At 37.5% G+C, this 19,817-nt stretch overlaps 1 protein-coding gene across 1 annotated transcript in view; it reads left to right on the top strand.

Annotated features, from left to right (window-relative positions):
- The first annotated feature begins 213 nt into the window (after positions 1 to 213).
- The window catches only part of LOC124787920 (RRP12-like protein), a 140,734-nt gene continuing 121,130 nt past the window's right edge, over positions 214 to 19,817 (top strand). Inside the window, exons 1-2 of the mRNA XM_047254907.1 lie at positions 214 to 411; positions 14,037 to 14,211. Of these exons, the coding sequence (XP_047110863.1) occupies positions 282 to 411; positions 14,037 to 14,211 (305 nt within the window). The 5' untranslated portion in view covers positions 214 to 281. The remainder of the gene's footprint in view (positions 412 to 14,036; positions 14,212 to 19,817) is intronic.

Raw genomic sequence — 19,817 nt, 5'->3', positions numbered from 1 at the left:
TTAATTATGGTGAGAGAAGCTACATGATATCAGTAAACTGAACGGTATTTTAACATTTTTGGTAGTCATGCTAGCTGGCATGAGTCTGTGCGGTATTTTCAATGTACGAGCGGTGTAGAGGTATGCCGGCGCTAGTTTCTAATGCGCGTGGGATCGTAGGTGGTGATGTGATAGACTTTGGATGCATGTCCAGGCGTATGATCTTTGGCGAAACTCGGAGGAGCCCATGTGTTGTGTTGTTTACAATTGCAACTAAAAACAGCGTGGTTAGTGAGATCGTCATGGGATCGTTTCGACATCGTGTAAAAGGAAAAGGCAAGAGATGGAAAAAAGGTCATAGTTCCAGTTCAAACCCGGAAATTCAGAAGCATAGAGATATTGCCAAATCTAGGTTCTTTCAGGAAAATTTGGGTATGTATAATCTTCAAATTAAGTTTGTGTCGCCCACGTTACCATATTCCCGTCAGATGCATTTTAAAAATATTTATATTTGAAGAGTATTTATTTAGAGAAGGATTTATGCGCGAAATGCACGTTCAAGTAAGAGACGGAGGTAAAAGTACTTGCTTTACTGCAACTGGCAGCAGTTTATTTTGTGTCTCTTTACTGTATGCTACTTTTGTTGTAGTACAACGTAGATCTGAACTTAAAGCTGTGGATGTTGTATTCAGCTTCAATGTTGACGTTTGCAGGTTGACAACAAGCGATAAGTACGATTTCGCTGCAGTGCCTTACGGAATACTACTGCATACGTGATCAACATGTATTAAATATTTTACTAAAACCTTTAAATTTCTTACTGTAAACAGAGTTTAATTTGGCACTAAATTCAGTAGCTGAATGTGGCATTTCTTGCACCAAATTTACTTACTGAGTATGAGATAGACATGTTCAAATAATTTTTCTATAGCAGTCCAGCTCAGGAAAACATTTCAGACAGTATATTCTCTGATTTAGCATTGGCAGAAAAACTTGTTTCACTATGCACTAAATATTCTTTACTCTGATGCTACTGTGCATCTTCAGTGACATCTTGCCTTGACATTAACACCCGTGCAGTTGTGGGTTTGGATAAGCTGTTTCCTGAGATACTCCCTGTCGAATGTTAGAAGACTTGCGTGACTTGCCTCACATCAGCTTTTCCAGTGTCTGTGTAGTTAAATTAATTACATTTATCAAATAGCAACTGCCATTAGCAATGTTGTGACTCTTCGTATGTTGGATTTGAACAATGATTTGTAATAGTAAAGTTAATTATGTGTACCTCCTTCATTGCCCGACAGATAATGGTACAAGATGTGGTACAAATTTGAAGGACATTGTTTCAGCCAACATTGTTTATAGAAAAATAGATGCAATATGTCAAATGAATCTAAACCGTATGTGATTAATACAAGTTGTGTTGTCCATTTAAGCAGCGATTCCTACGGATCACACATTTTAACTTGACATTGGAGCAGAGGATGCTGGGAGTGGAAGCTTGTGAGTGGCTCCTTTTCCCTGGGAAGCCAGATTATAGTTTATCAATGAAACAAACATGTAATAGGTTAATGTGTTACAGAAGTTGACAGCAGTTTGCTAGAATGACCGGGTACAGCCTCTTTGGTCATTTTTGTAAATAATATTATCAGTCGCTACAACCAGACATTAATAAAAATTAGGTTGTAGCGGCAGCCGCTGAGCCGAGAGGATGCGTAGCAGAGCAAAAGCAGCCCTTGTCTGATAAACTGTAAATTAATTTAGTCTTTGGTTTTTTATCACATTCTTCTGCAAAAAAGTTAACCGCCGTGTGTACTTTACTGTGTAGACTAGTGGTTAGAAAATTAATCTTTGTTTTTGTTGTTACATAAGTCTTGTGAGTATCCTTGTGTAGGGCGGCTTCCTAGTGTAAATTTTACTGTCATCAGAAACTCCGTCATGCCACTAAGTATTAATTTTGTGCTGGTAGACAGCACACAGTTTAGATCAGTGCATTCTAGTTTGAATATTTGTCTTGTGCAGTAACTTTTCAGCAAACAGGATTTCTAATAACAGGTATCTGTAAATACATCAACTTCAGTAGAGAAATTTATTTCTGTTTAATAGCTTGTGGTCTCAGAGTACAGTGAGAAATCTGCACATCAAGTTTTAGTGTTACTTTATTCTCCTTTGAATATTTTCAAACTCAGTAGCGCCATTTGAAACCTTATATCTATTTTGTACACAGTGTGATAAGGCTAGGGACTATACTTGTTGTGGGTGGATACAAGGAGAGTTGGCTGCTCTCCGTAAACAGTTGGAAGCTGTGTTGGCTACCGTCAACATGCTTCTAGCTAATGCTCAAAGTTGCGGTGACGTTGGGATGCCAGTGACAAGACCTGCAACACCTTTGGTGCCACTGGAATCCCTTGGTGACCTGGATGTTGTTGCGGCTTCTGATACACAACATCTGACCGGTCCGTCCTCACTCCAGAGTGGGAGGCAGACAGTGGTGGGTTCGCATGTCACTGGGTGGAAGTCAAAAGGGGTAGCAGGCCATGCTACCGGCTCCCTACATCTTAGCAGCAGGTACAAGGTGCTACCCAGTGTTGATGATAAACTCTGAGCCAGCACGAGATGCCTCTCCTGTTGGGCCAATGGTTGATTTTCCTGCACAGTCTGGACAAGTACAGAGGGTGGGTATGCTAGTCATTGGGAGCTCCAGTGTTAGGTGGGTGACAGAGCCCCTCAGAGAGATAGCAAACAAGGATGGAAAGAGTTCCAGTGTGAATTCGGTATATTTGCTGGGAGTTCTCATCCGTGATGTGAAGGAGGCCCTGCCGGCAGCTATTGATCAACCGGCTGCATGTAGTGGCACATGTCGGCATGAATATGGCTTGTGTTCTGAGGGGGTCAGTCCATACCAAGTAGTCCAGCACTGGTTGCTTGACCATTTCAGAAAAAAATTATATTTGCTGGGTGAATTCCCCAATGTTTAGTAGTCATAAAATATTTTTTAAGAAAATTTATTGTTTATTATTTTAAAATGACGACCATATTTGTTCCAGGCCGCATGCGTTTTTTCGTATTTGCAAGCATCTACATTTTTTACAATTATTCAGTAGGGATTTCCTAAGCCTTTCAGATAAAATGCATTTAGTTCACTCACTCTGGGCTACAAATTGACATCATTATGACTTAGCTGAATGTGTTTTTAATAGTTCAAAGTTATCAGACACAAATTAAAAAAACTCAATTTTTAACAGTAGTTTTTCGAAGAAAGATCACTTTCTCAGCTTTAATATTTTTACTGCTATTACACTGTATAGTATAGTTACTTTTTATAGAGTGTCAGTGGTGAGTAGCTTACACTTTAAGAATACACTATTTTAAAAAATGATTTTTTTTAATTTTTCCATTTTGTGGCCTGCAATATCTTTGTTGGGGGACCAGATAAAAACCTGAAAATTTCGCTGTTAATAGACCTTTATGATATCAAACTTAAGTATAAATTTCAACTTCGAGATTCAATTGGAAGTTATGGAAAAAAGATTACAAACAGGAGTCAAAAATACGTTTTTTAACATCAGTGATATCTGGTAGGCTAATCAAATAAAGTATACCATTACATAATGTAACACACCACATTACACTAGCTAATGATTATTTGTTGAAACAATGCTGTGGCAATTGTTTCAGCAGGCTAACAATTGCATTTGCAAGCCTATACAAATCTGATTGTTGTCTTCTACCTTACACCAACAATTGTCTGCTCACACTTATTTAGCTAGAAGTTCTTGAAAAATGGTGTCTCAGTGTTATTATTAATGAAGCATGTCATAAAAGTGTGTATGGAGTGTATTCAGAAGACATTAAAGTTTACAGCGCAGAATAAAAAGTGTTGTTTTACTTACGAGTTGGCCCAGAGGTCAAATCAACATGCAAGTACCATGAAATGAAATAGGCTACTTAAAAAAATTTCATTACCTTTTTGGTCAGTCTTGCGCAGACAATGGGTGACACAATACAGAAATGAAATGGTGACAGTCATTAAATCATGAGAAGAGGTTTTTGAAGTGTTGTTGGCTAACCTTGAAAATCTGAAAATGCATCATTTTATTGTAAAAGCTCAAAATACATTTTTGAAAGACAAAAAGCAAACCTTGGCAGCTGATGAATGCTTAGTTCTTGCTGACTTTTCGGAAAATTATTCCTTTGTTGTTCAAGATGAAGTACAAGGGCACCACTGGGTAAACAAACGGGCCACAGTTCATCCATTTGTATTCTATCATAAAGAGGAAGATAAACTAATTAGCCACAGCTTTGTGTCATAAGTGACTACCTTGAACACAACACTACAGCAGTGCACGTTTTTCAACTAAAATTAACAAACTACATTTAACAGCATCACCCTTCCATTTAAAAAAAAAAAAAAACTGACTTAATTTTCAGATGAGGCAGCAAGTCAACATAAAAACAAAACAAAAAAAATTATTAACATCTCCTTTCGTAAAGAAGATTTTGGGTTTGATGTAGAATGGCACTTTTTCTCTTCATGCCATGGGGAGAATGCTTGTGATGGTGTCGGGAAAACAACAAAGTGAGCTGTCACAAAAGCAAGTCTGCAGCGGACCGATGACACTCATATCGTAACACCTCAAGAAATTTTTGAATTATGTAAAAAACATGTCTAAGGAATTACCTATGTTTTTTGTACAGTGTGAGGAAATATAAGAAGTCTATGACAGTGTCTTGAAGGAGAGGTACAACACTTGATCTTTTCATTGTTTTGTACCCCATTCACACAACTCACTGAAATGTAAGACCACATCAACTTCGCCTGCTGATAATGAACTTCATCAGTGTGGAAAACTAGTACAACTGGTTCTTCAAAATAAAGACATAATGGCTTGTGTTTATGATGAACAGTTGTGGATAAGCGAAGTTGATAATATTAACTATCAAAACCAAGATGTACATGTTGTATTTTATCACCCTCCAGGACCAAAGACCTCTTTAAAATATTTGAGAAGGATCAAGTCTGGATGCCACTTACAAATGTACTAAGGAAGCTGTCTCCCATGGAATTTACCACTGTGACTGGGCAAACTTGTAATCTAACACCCAGACTGAGTGAACAAATTTCTCAAATGTTCAATAAGCGATGTACTAAAAACATATTACAAGAGAACAATATACTGTAATTAGTAGGCTTATTTTCAGTAAAAAAGTAAGTAATCATAAATATGATTAAATTATATATTGTAACTGATATATTTTATTCCATAAGCCTAGATATCACATAAGTTAAAAACTGTATTTTTGACTCGTGTTTGTATTTTTTCCATAACTTCCAATTGAATCTCAAAGTTGAAATTTCTACTGAAGTTTGATATCATAAAGGTCTATTAACTGTGAAATTTTCAGATTTTTGTCTGGTCCCCCAACAAAGATATTGCAGGCCACAAAATGGAAAAATTCAAAAAAATCCATTTTTTTAAAATAGCTAGTGTATTTTTTAAGTATAAGCTGCTCACCATTGACACTCCATAAAAAGTAACTATACTATACAGTGTAATAGCAGAAAAAATATTAAAGCTGAGAAATTAATCTTTCTTCAGAAAACTACTGTTCAAAAATTGAGTTTTTTTTAGTTAGTGGCTGATGATTTTGAACTATTAAAATATATTAAAAATACATTCAGCTAAGTGATAATGATGTTAAAATGTAGCCCAGAGTGTGTTGAACTAAGTGCATTTTATCTGAAAGGCTTAGGACAAACCACTACTGAATAATTGGAAAGCTGTAGATGCTTGCAAATATGAAAAAACGCATGCGCCTGGAACAAATATGACCACTATTTCAAAATAATAAACAGTAAATTTTTTAAAAAATATTTTTGTGACTGCAAAACATTGGGGAATTCATCTAGCAAATATAAAAATTTTCTGAGATGGCCAAGCAAGCAATTATTTTTTTCTTGGACCACTTGGTATGGATTGACCCGAGGCCATCCTTGGCTCCTTTCAGCAGCTGGATGATCTGGTGAAGGCAACTAGCAATGCATGCAGTGTACAGGCTAAGCTATCTATTTGTAGCATCATACCCTGGGTTCATTGCGGTCCTCTGGTTTGGAACAGAGTGGAAGATCTAAACCAGAGGCTCAGACAACTCTGTGACAGTATTGGGTGTGAATTTCACTACCTCCGCTATCAGATGCAGAATTGTAGGGTTTCCCTTAATAGGTAAAGCTTGGACTACACGCAGGGAACAGCTATTAGGGTTGCAGATTACGTGTGTCGTGTACATTGGGCTTTTTTAGGTTAGAGAACTCCTCCCTTGGAACCAAAGAAGATTGGCCTATTAAATCAGCCACAGGGACCTCAAAGAATCTTGGTCCTCGCAGATCAGAGATATAAAAGATTAATATGATTTTAGTAAACTGCAGGAGCATCCAAGGAAAGGTCCCAGAATTAGTATCGCTTACTGAACGTTATAATGCACAGATAGTATTGGGAACAGAAAGCTGGTTGAAACCCCTACGTTGATGACAACGAAATCCTAAGTACAGATTGGAATGTTTATCATAAAGATTGGTTAGCCACCAATGCTGGTGGTGTGTTTATTGCAGTAAAAAATTCGATAAAATCTAGCGAGGTTATCACAGATTTCAAATGTGAATGAATCTGGGTGAAATTGAGTATCAAAGAACGGTCAAAAATGTTGATCGGATGCTTTTATAGACCACATGGGTCAGTATCTGTAGTTGTAGAATGCTTCAGATGGAACTTTCAGAATATTATTAGTAATTTCCTAATCATGCTGTTGTGATAGGGGGTGACTTCAACTTGCCAGGTATAGATTGGGAGTGTTACTGATGCCACAGACAGGGAATCATGTGACATTGTTCTGGATGTCTTGTCCGAAAATTACTTTGAGCAGATACTTAGAGAACCAACTCGAGAGGGTAATGTCTTAGACCTCCTGGCACAAATGGACCTGAACGTATCGAATCAGTCAACATGTCAGAGATCATAAGACTGTGTCGGCATCTATGACGGCGGGTCCTACAAGGAATGTTAAGAAAGGTAGGAAAATATACTTGTTTAGCAAGGGTGACAGGATACAAATTTCAGAATATCTCAGCAATCAGCATCAAATACTCAGTGATGAGAATGAAGATGTGGAGGACAACTGGAAAAAATTCAAAGACATTGTTCAATGTGCTTGACAAGTACATTCAGAGTAAGGTTTTAAGAAATGGGAAAGATCCACCATGGTTTAATAGCCCTGTTAGAAAAGCACTACATAAACAAAGAGCATTTCATCTCAGATTCAAGAGAAGTAAAAACCTATCTGACAAACAAAAGCTGCACAAAGAAAAAATGAGCATAAGGAGAGCAATGAGGAATGTGTTCAGTGATTTTGAAAGTAAGATGTCGTCAGCTGACCTGAATAAAAACCCGAAGAAATTTTTGTCATGTGTGAAATCAGTAAGTGGGGCAAAATCATCTGTTCATTCTCTCAGTGACCACACTGGCACAGAAATGGAAGATAATGGAGATAAGGTGAAAATACTGAATTCGGTCTTCCGAAGTTGTTTCACTGTGGAAGATCGTAACACTGTCCCTCCTTTCAGTCATCGTACGAACATCGAAATGGCAGATATTGAGATAACCGATCACAGAATTGAAAAGCCACTACAATCACTTAGCTGTGGAAAGGCTACCTGTAAGATTCTATAAAGATTATGTGAAAGAACTTGCTCCCCTTTTAGGAGTTATTTATCATAGATCACCTGAACAATGAAAGGTACTTAATGACTGGAAGGCCATAAGACAGATCCACACAATTATAGACCTATATTGTTGATGTCAGTCTATTGTAGAATTATGGAACATGTTTTATGCTCAAGAATTATGATGTTTTTGGAAAATGAACATCTCCTTTATACAAATCAACATGGATTCCGCAAACAGAGATCCTGCGAAACTCAGCTCGCTCTGTTCCTGCATGAGATCCACAGGCCACTGGACAATGGCGCTCAGGTTGATGCTGTGTTCTTTAATTTCAGTTAGGTATTTGACACCGTCCCACATTGCTGTTTAATGAAAACAATTCGAGCTTACGGAGTATCGGAGCAAACCTGTGATTGGAACTAAATCGACAGATGTAAAGGTAATATCTGGAGTACCACAGGGAAGTGTGATAGGTCTGTTGCTGTTTACAATATATATAAATGATCTAATAGAAAACATTGGATGTAGTTGTCTGTACCAAAGTAGCAACACTGGTAGATAGTAAGAATTGGCAGAATGACCTGCAGGGAATTGATGAATGGTGCAGACTCTGCAGTTGGCCCTGAATTTAAATAAATGTAACATATTGCACATACATAGGAAAAGAAATCCACTACTCTACAGCTACACTATTGATGGCAAACAGCTGGAGACAGCGTCTGCTGTAAAATATCTAGGTGTAACTGTCCAGAGCGGCCTTAAGTGGAATGACCATATAAAACAGATAGTGGGAAAAGCAGACACCAGACCCAGACTCATCGGAAGAATCTTAAGGAATGTAATTCATCTGGCACTTTTTTGCCCTATTCATGAGTGTTGTTCATCTATCTGGGATACCTGTCAGGTATGACTGATACAGGAGATAGAGAAGATTCAACGAAGAGCGGCATATTTTGTTACGGGATCGTTTAGCTGGCAAGAGAGCGTTACAGAGATACTAAACAAACTCCTATGGCAGATGGTACAAGAGAGGCATTGTGCATCATGGAGAGATTTAGTATGGAAATTTTGGGACAGCACTTCTCAGGGGGAGCTGGACAACATATTTCTTCCCCCCACGTACATCTCGTGTATTGACTATAGAAGGTAATTAGAGTCAATACAGAGGTTTACCGACAATCATTCTTCCCACGCACTATCCGTGAGTGGAACAGGGTTGGAGGGATCAGATAGTGGTACCGAAAGTGCCCTCTACCACACAGCATTAAATGGCTTGCGGAGTTTGATGTAGATGTAGATTCAAAATGGCTATTTACTGCTATGGTGCACAAAACTGTTGTTTGGGTGAAGTTGATAACAAGTGCAAGCATTGCAGGGTGGCATGAAGTCAGCTGCCTTACACTTATCAGAAAGTGGCGGTCTTTATTATGGTCTCTTCACGGAAATGTGTTTGTTATGTTGACATTAGCGTATTTAAAAACATATTATTCTTATGTATGTACCTATTAACATTCTTTTGTACTCTCTGTGTATGACTGATTTATTTGGCACAAATTTAGGTTGCTGATGGATTGCAGTTAGTCAGAAGTGATTTCACACATTTTATCACATTCAGATTTACGTCTTTTGTATGAAATGAAATGTCATGTGACTAGGGCCTCCCGTCGGGTAGGCCGTTCGCCTGGTGCAAGTCTTTCGATTTGACGCCACTTCGGCAACTTGCGCGTCGATGGGGATGAAATTATAAATCCTACTCATCTCATTTCCAGCCAGATACATGAAGGCTGCAAATCTGTTATTAAGAGGGTCAAATTGTCATCCTCTGGAGATTCCTATCAGATTTTTTACTATTTCAGTTATGTCTCTAAATACCGTAGGTGTTTTTGCCATTTCTATCTGATGCACATGTTGAAATTCAACTCAAGAAACAAAATCAAACTTTTAAATAGTGCACTTTCCAAGTAGACATTATTAACAAGCAAGGAACTTGTAAGCAGTTAAAAGTTACAATCCATTTGCCACCATTATTTCATCTACTAGGTGGTAATATGTCTCATCATATCCTAGTGCATTTTAGTGAGAAACTTACAGACCTTTACATTATTTTACTACAGTGGATAAAATTACCAGAGCCAGGAACAGAAGAGTGTCATTAGAACTATCAAAACAGTAATATTAAATGTCAGTTACTGTATGCAGAAAAAAGGGGTTTGAAAATGACACTTAGCCAGTCTGTGGATTCCCTGAGTTGTAATCAGTGAAATGTGAAAATTGTGTGGCGTTTGGTATGACTCCCTTAGGCTCAGTTAGTGGCACCTTCTGGAAGCCCGTAAGAGCAGTGCTCTACCATCTGAGCTGCCCAGGAGGTAGGAGATGAGGTACTGACAGAAGTAGTGTTCTGAGGACGGGGCACGAGTCGTGCTTGGGTAGCTCAGATAGTAGAGCACTTGCCCGCGAAAGGCAAAGGTCCCGAGTTAGAGTCTCGATCCGGCACACAGTTTTAATCTGCCAGCAAGTATCAGGATAGACACCACCTGGAATTGCAACACAGAAATTAAAACAAGGATAGCAATGGCAAAAGAGGTATTCTATAAGAAAATGAGCATTTTCTGCAGCATTCTGGACAGGGAATTCAGGAAAAGACTCATAAAATGTCTTGTATGGAGGGTTCTTCTGTATAATGCTGAAACATGGACCTTGAGGATGAAAGACAGGAAAGGCTGGATGGAGGCTTTTGAAATGTGGACATGGCGGAGGATGGAAAGAATAAGTTGCATGGACAGAGTAAAAAATGAAGAGGTACTGAGAAGAGTGGAAGAGACAAGACAGTCACTAGATGTAATAAAAAGAAGAAAAAGAAATTGGATCAGGCATATATTAAAAAAGAATGACGGACTGATAAAAACAGTTTTAGAAGGTTATGTAGACAGGAAAAGGAAGCTAGGAATGAACAGATTTCAGATACTGGATGACGTGATGGATGGAACAACATACTGCAGCCTTAAGAAGGAAGCATAGGACTTGGAAGAGCAATTGAATGGATGGTGTCTTGAAAGGGGGATATAAGATGAACATCAACAAAAGCAAAACGAGGATAATGGAATGTAGTAGAGTTAACTCGGGTGATGCTGAGGGAATTAGATTAGGAAATGAGACACTTAAAGTGGTAAAGGAGTTTTGCTATTTGGGGAGCAAAATAAATGATGATGGTCGAAGTAGAGAGGATATAAAATGTAGACTCGCAATGGCAAGGAAAGCATTTCTGAAGAAGAGAAATTTGTTAACATTGAGTGTAGATTTAAGTGTCAGGAAGTCGTTTCTGAAAGTATTTGTATGGATTGTGGCCATGTATGGAAGTGAAGCATGGATGATAAATAGTTTGGACACGAAGAGAATAGAAGCTTTTGAAATGTGGTGCTACAGAAGAATGCTGAAGATTAGATGGGTAGATCACATAACTAATGAGGGGGTATTGAATAGGATTGGGGAGAAGAGGAGTTTGTGGCACAACTTAACTAGAAGAAGGGATCGGTTGGTAGGACATGTTCTGAGGCATCAAGGGATCACCAGTTTAGTATTGGAGGGCAGCGTGGAGGGTAAAAATCATAGAGAAAGACCAAGAGATGAATACACTAAGCAGATTCAGAAGGATGTAGGCTGCAGTACGTACTGGGAGATGAAGCAGCTTGTACAGGATAGAGTAGCATGGAGAGCTGCATCAAACCAGTCTCAGGACTGAAGACAACAACAACAACTAGAAGGAAGCAATGGATTGCAGAAAATGGAGAGGCAAAGGACCTGCTAATATAGCAGAAAATTGATGATAATGATATATCTCTGGTTTGGTTTGCCAGCGCCCATTAAAAACCATGTAGCTTACATTCTGAGAAGATTCTTTTGAAGGCCTATAATTTTGCTGGTTTTGCCAAGCCTGTCTTTAGCTTCACTATCTGGCAGTAATGATCTGAAATGTCAAGGGCTATTATAAATAGTTTACTGTTTTTCCTGTCAATATCTGTAAGTACATGGTCTAACTCTGAAGTTGTACTTTTTGATAAACTTGTAGCAGTGTTAGCCATTTATGCCACCCCAAAACAGCTCAAAATGTTTGGGAGCTATTACTAATTTCACCCTCAACACCTATGTTATTATTCATGTTTCCATATGTTACCAGTATGTTATTTTTGGGGGCTGCGGGCTTTCTAATAAAGTGAAATGTGTTGTGGTGTGCCCTCAATTACGTACCCTCTGACTCAAAGTTGAAATATTAAAAGTTTTGGCTGGTTTCGTTGTCTAGGGGCTGGGCTATATAGTTGCCACTTTACAAGCCAAATACTGCAGAGTCTACAGTATACAATACGAATATACACATGAATTGAATGGTCGAAGGTTTCTTTCGCTCGGCAATTGTGAATTATGAATGTAACATATAAATTTATAAATGAAAAATTGCAATTAAATAAAATCTCCAGGTACTGTCGTAACGACTTTAAATGATGAGTACTATAGTAGAAGTACTTCGGAGAATGCGGTATATTTCTGCAAAACACTTACTGGTGTTGATGGTCGAGCAACTAAATAAAATATAAGTGGAATAATGGGGAAGCAGTAGATTCCTACTTCACGTAATTAGTTATGAACAACAACATAGCTCATGAGATATTCACTTCTGAATGCATACTACGTCTTCACTGCAGAAGCCATGGAAATCACGCAAGAGCACAGGTTGTCACTCCGAAATATTTCTATCTTCCACGACCACGCGCAAAACTCCACACTCTACTAGTCTCTCTCGTGACCATCCATCCATTGCACCATCACATCTAGCACTACCTCTGTCCTGTCCCATCTATTCTCCCACTTCCATCGAGTCTCCCCATTCACGAGTGCTGTGTTTGGCTAGAGCGCTCCCTCCATGTCTTCAAGCCAGTGCACACTCACAAACATAAAACACTTTAGAAATGCTGGATTTACATTTAAATGACTTGAAATTAAATAAATATTCCTACAGCTGGACCATAAACATGTTCTAACACACATTATTAAATACATAAATAAATTAGATGTGCATATATCAAAGGAATAGCAAGCGAAAGTAGGTCAGTAGCCTAATGTGTCTGTGCTTTCTAAAACACAGTAAATAATTTACCAATTTCTTCATTAATAGCATATATCGGGTATAAACAGAGGCATAGATGAATAAATGTATTTATAAGGATGCTGCTACCGTTTTTTCGTGTAACTGTGTAGTACTTACGGCCTGATGCGATTGATAGTAATCGGCCACTTTGACCTTCAGTAACTCATGTACTATTAAAGTTACATGCCTGTAATTTATACCAATTTAGGTTCACACTAATAGCTTTCGAAAGACATGTCGATCGATGAAATCGGATGAACCGTTTGGATTTTGAAAATTTGTTACTGGGTGTTACTTGTTTAATTTACAGTCAGATACTAAACTTTAAACTAATAAAGATATTGTAAATCTGATTACACCATCAGAATCATTGTGCAAATAATAGTAATGTAAATGTTTATTTTTGAGATATCATGATTCATCTGGCTACTATTAATTTCCATACGAACTCCGAAATGTCTGCCATTAAGGTTTCACAAAGTCCGCCATCTTTGGCTTTCCGGGCATACAAGTCTCTTTATTCGACGCGGCGTCACCAAGGAATTTCCAGCCACTGCTCACTTGACCACACACTGGGGCTACCCCTGTTGTTCAGCTAACGTTTGGCACCATGTGGCTGCTGCCGGGCCCCGGCTTACCAAGCAGCCCATGCAGCCACGCCAACTCCGAACTTAGATTATTTCCAGGGCGCCACAACTTGCCCATTACTTCACAGGGCTGAGTCTCTTTCCAAGACTTCTTTTAATTTGTTAAAGAAAGTGCTCACCACTACCTAGATGAACGGTACACACACGGAATGATTTTCTTGGATGTCTAGTATTGTTAGTTCTACAGCTGCCAATTTAAAATTTTTACCTTCACTAATTATTATTAGATCATCTCTATATCTAAAATGTGTACCACCTCTGATATAAATATGGTATTCCCCACCCATTAATGTAGTTCTACAATCTTCACACCCCTTCCATTCTGACTAAAATCTTTCTCATATGTCTGGGCTCAGAATAAATTTCATCTCTCCTTTCTTCTTCCATTGTTTTGTGGACAGATAAAACCAGAAGTAAAATGTCAGATGTGTATAATGCTTTCTGTAGTGAAGTTAGGTTTTCTTGGTGTATGCAGCCTTATCTGAAAAGACATTATTTCTGACATTTAAGTTACACAAACATTGAATTGATGTTGTTATATTTGATTTTCAGGACAGAGTGGATTGACAACTGAGGCACTTAAGAAGCATGATGCATTCACAACAAAAATGGATACCGAATCTTCGGTGGCTGGAGATTTTGAGGAAGGAACAATTGGAGGAACGTTCAAGACATTTCAGACCTTTGCAAGCGACTGGAGTAGTTGCAGTAATATGTCATTTAGTCGGTAAGGGTGTTCTTTCATTGAGTACAATATGCGTTTCATACAAGGTTAAATATTAAGTTCAGATAAATATGTTGGATTATTCAGGTTTTCAGGACAAGGTATATGTGTGTGTGCCTCAGCATGTGAAGAACTTGTGGGTTAATGTTTGCTGTGTAGACTAAGAAGAATATCATTCAGTAGTATAGTATGATGTTTAACACTGTTAATAAAGCCATAGCAGGCACTGAATGAAACTTGTTTGCATGTTCAGAAATTATTCCAAAGCATTTACTTACATAGATAAATTGTCTGGAAGATTTAGAGAGCTGTGAAAAGAAAGACATCCTCTGCCTATCTGAACATCATATAACTGCAAGGTTAGAGATGTTAAATATGAAGGATTATACTTTCTAGTCTTCTTCATGTAGAACTAATATGGGTGCAGAATGTGAGTTCAGAGCCGGCCAGAGTGGCCGAGCGGTTCTAGGCGCTTCAGTCTGGAACCGCGCGACCGCTACGGTCGCAGGTTCGAATCCTGCCTCAGGCATGGATGTGTGTGATGTCCTTGGTTTAGTTAGGTTTAAGTAATTCTAAGTTCTAGGGGACTGATGACCTCAGATGTTAAGTCCCATAGTGCTCAGAGCCATTTGAACCATTTTTGTGAGTTCAGAAACATTGAAACAATTACATTTTGTAGAAATGGGCACAAAGAACTTGTGCTTGTGAATTAATACTGAGAAATATCAACAATGTAGGAAGAGACAGATTGCTACTTACCATAAAGAAGACACGTCAAGTTGCAGACAGGCATGGGTAAAAGACACTCACATATTGCTTTCAGCCACAACCTTCATCAGTAAAAACACACACACACACACACACACACACACACACACACACACACACACAAGGCAAGCACACTTAATGCACGCACGACTGCCAACTCCACCGTCTCCATCCCGAGATGCTGGAGTTGGCAGTAGTGTGTGCATGAGGTGTGCTTGCCTTGTGTGCGTGTCTCTCTCTCTCTCTCTCTCTCTCTCTCTCTCTCTCTCTCTCTCTCTTACTGACTAAAACTGTGGCCTAAAGCTCAGTGTGCATGTCTTTTAATCCTGCCTGTCTGCAACTTGACTTCTTTACAGTACATAGCATTCTGTCTTTTCCTATATTGTTAATAATCCCACCTGGAGTTTCCGTTGTTGGAATACTGAGAAATGGTTCACTTTAAGTTCTAACTGTGTATAGATTCCCACTGGGAACTTTCAAACTGTTTATGAAGCATATGAATTCATTACTACACTCTGCCAAACAACAAGCTGTTAATAGTCCATTGATTTTAATGTAGATTTTCTAAAGGTTCTAGTAGGAAAAATTGCCTGGAAATGTTGTTTTTTCTCCTATGGTTTGACTTCGTTAATTAAATTTCCAACACTGATGAATAAAGGCAGTGGTTCTCTGATAATGTTTTCTTTGGTGAACCATGAAGCAAGAAAATAACTGTACAGGCTCCTAGCCAGCAAAAAATGCTCTCTCTGATGATAATAATTGCATAATTAGCTGCAAGATAGTGCCTCCCAGTATAGATTTCCTTCAGTGGAAATCTTTCCAGGAGATTCTTCAGTCCCTCTAGGAGTCTGTTTTGCATGACACTTTGTCTTTTTGATTATTTTTATGAGAAAAGCTGTTTTCAAATGATGATATTAATTTTACATAGGATGTATTAGATTTAATGCCATCATGCAGTAGTTGCACATTGCAAAGATTTTAAAGAGAAGTAACAAAAATCAAGGAATGTCACATTATCTCAGAAAGAAATACGGCTGACAAAATACATAAAACATAGTGAAGTCAGAGACAGGACAACAGGTCACAGAGCAGGGTAATGTTACTGTTCATTTAAATGGACAGGCCAGCAAGTATGTTTGGTAATCATTTCTTAAATGTAGTAGAAAATGTAGAAACAATCATTTCAATAGGAAAATCAAAGCAGTATGCTGGAAAATGAGCCCTCATAAAATACAGTTATAAAGACATTTCAAATACTTCTGAAATTAATAAAATTATATATTCTCATTCAAACATGAAAGCTCATGTGAATTTGATGGTGTCTTCAACAGAGTACTAAAGAGCTGTTCTCATACAATAATGTATGTATTGTCTTTGCTGAAATATGTTATGCGTCACTAATTCAGGGCATTTTTCAGCAAGATTGAAATATGTTATTGTTAAGCCCCTACCTAAGGGAGGTGATATGAAAGAGAACAGCAGCTACTGACACATTTCACTACTCACATTTTCCAAAATTTTTGAGAAGGTGATGTACTCTAGTATAGTATCCTACCCGAGAAACATTAATATCCTTAGTAAATCATAATTTGAATTTCATAAAAGTGTGTTATGTGACCTACCTAAAGGCACTTAACTGTGTTGGTTACAATATCCTCCTAGATAAACTGAAATTTTACAGAATTGATGTTATAGCTAACAAATATATGTCATATCTAACCTAACAGTTCAAACAATGTAAGCAGGGGAGAGTCTTCTGACTAGGCAGTAATCATGTAAGAAGTTTCAAAAGGCTCAATCTTAGTTCCACTATTGTTTCTCGTATATATAAACAACCTTACATCTAATATGCAGAATTGGTTCTGTTTGCAGAGCACACTGGTATTGTAATCAATCCAATTTAAAAAAACACATGAAATATTCAGTTCTGCACATCAATAGAGATACATCAGTGGTAAGTGTATTAACATGGGGAAATAATAACTAGTGTGAAAACTTCAAAATTTTTAGGTATCCATGTTGAAGATAATGTAAATTGGAAAAAGACACTCAAAAGAACTTGCTTAAGCCACGTTTTCTCTTCAGATCATTGCAAATCTTATGGACAAAAAAACTGATAAGGTAGAATATTTTCACTCAATAGTATCACACTGAATTATGTTCTGAGGTAACTCATTTTTGAGAAAGAAACTTTTCATTGCTCAAAAACATGTTGGATGAGCAGTATGTTACACTCACCCAATGTAATCAAGTACATACCTGTTTAAGGAGTTATAATACTGACTACTGCTGTGCAGCCTATATATTCCCTCGTGGAGTACTTTAAATAACCCATTGCAGGTTCAGAAGGAATGATGATATACATAACTACAATACTAGAAGATAGAATGGCTTTCACTATTTTACATTAAGGCTGACATCAGCACAAAAAAGGGTACAAGGTGCCACCACCAAAATTTTTGATCATGTAGCTATTGATATAAAAAGTATGATAGACAGCAAACTTAATTTGGGAAAAAGCTGAAAAAGTTAGAAGTTTCTCCTTGAAAGCTCCTTGCATCCCATTGATGAATTTCTATTGCTGTAATATGTTAAAGGTTTTGGAAAAGAATTATTAATTCACATCTGTATACAAAAGGTACCATTGTGAATGGTCTGCATGTAGCCATTTACATTTTAGTGTGTAATGACTTGCCCTTTCATTATGATTAATCATACAAGTGTTCTATGGATTGGGATGGTGCGACAACATTTTTCCACACAAGTGACTCACCATTTAATGACCTCATAGTTTGGTCCCTTTCCCCTCCTTTAAGCCAACCATGGCTGTTATTCAGCAACTGTATACTGATTTCAACATAGGATTAAACAGACAACCGGTTGCTCATAAACGGTAGGTACATTGACCTAGGTTTCAACACCTACTAGGGGTGTCTTTTTCAGAATAAATGTTGCTAAATCCTATAAAATAATACATAGGAAATGAGGTATGATCAAAAACACATTAATCAAGATGACAATTTTTATCATGCACAAAGGTTACTTACCAAAAATTACATTGCTAAAAAGCAGTAGCCAATTTGGAACAGCTACACTCCTTTCAAAAGTGAACTATAACATTGTAGACTTTGCCACATGTGTTCAGCTGGGAACATCATCAGACTGATCAGACCAGTGGCTTACATTGCTGCCATGAAAGCAATAAGAGTTGTGCTGCCTACTTGGTGTGGACAGTAACATGTGCCCATTTGAAACATTATATCAGAAATACTTGGGAAAAAAGACAATTTTAAAAACAAAATACAAAGAGAACTTAATATCTTTTTGAAAATACACAGTAGTCAAGCAGATTAACTATAATAGCACCATCTTTTAGTCTTTACAGAAACTACTATTATTTAAAGAAGAGAACGAGTAGAAAAATTTTTTACAAACAACTGTACAATCCAGAAAATATTTTCATGGAGGTAATTTCAGCAGCACATATCTGTCATCGTCAATAGCAATACAGAGGTCGAACTATTATGAAAAAACTAGCTTGACTTGTGAGTTAGAAAATAATGACTGTCGGCTTAATTACTTGGACCTCAGTATTGCTATTGACGACGACAGACTTATATTCAGTATTTTTTGAAAAGCCACTAATATAAATCAAATTGTGCCTGCTAGTTCGGTGGATACTCATTCCCATAAGAAAACATTTTTCCATTCAGCCTTTCATCATGCTGTCTCTCTGCTTTTTTCACCTGACAAGCTTAATGAAGAGGTGAACATGATAAAAACTATTGCAGTTAATAATGGCTATGATCCCACATTAGTTGAAGATCTTCAAAGTCAAAACTGACGCTAAAGGGACCACTTCAGGCAGCTGTGCTGTTCCTGATAGTAACGAGTTTAAAAATGTTTTCTCTATTATTTCTACACGTATTGTAAAATTCATCATCTCCTGATTAAAAAAATAGGGATTCAAATTTGCATTTTCCATGAACAATAACTTGTAAAAAAAAATCTCGCATACAATCTCAGGTCCACAGTTACTCCAATATACATAATTCAGGAGTGTATAAAATCACTTGGGATATGTGTTCCATTTATTAAATAGGACAAACTGGAAGGTATTTTAGTGGCAGGTACAAGGAACATTTGTTGGGAAGAAGAGGCACTAACGTACACAATTTCACTGCTAATGACCAGACACAAACTGAAATGCATTGAGAAAGAAAGGTCATAGGCTCAATGTACTCGAAGAGCTAGAGATTTTTAAGCATATTTCTAAGAATGATGACTTCATTCTTAGAGAACAACTACGTAACAAAAATTTTTCCAATGGTTTCAATGCACTGCTCATGGACTTTGATTCCTCTTTTACTATATTTTCCCTGCTTCTGATTTCAAAACACTGTTTTCTTCTAATCTCATAGATATGTGCTACTGAAGTTACCTTCATGCAAATATTTTCTGGATTGTACAGTTGTTTGTAAAAATTTTTTCTGTGTCATTCTGTCCTTTATGTAATAGTGATGTCTGTAAAGTCTAAAAGATGGCTCTGTTATACTTAATCTGCTTGACTGCTGTGTATTTTCAAAACGACCTTAAGCTTTCTTTATATAATGATTTTAAATTAACTGTCTTTTTTTTCTCAAGTATTTCTGTTACAATGTTTCAAATGGGCACATTACTGTCTGCACCTGATAGGCAACGCAATTTGTATTGCTTTTGTGGCAGCAATGTAAGCCACTGAGCCAATCAGTCTGATGATGTTCCTAGCTGGACACACTTGGCAAAGGTTACAATGTTATATTTCACTTTTGTCAGGAGCATAGCTGTTCCAAATTTACTAT

The sequence above is a fragment of the Schistocerca piceifrons genome, chromosome 3, assembly GCF_021461385.2.
Source record: "Schistocerca piceifrons isolate TAMUIC-IGC-003096 chromosome 3, iqSchPice1.1, whole genome shotgun sequence".
In the NCBI taxonomy this organism is placed as follows: Eukaryota; Metazoa; Arthropoda; class Insecta; order Orthoptera; family Acrididae; genus Schistocerca; species Schistocerca piceifrons.
This window is presented reverse-complemented; position numbering and strand designations above follow the sequence as displayed.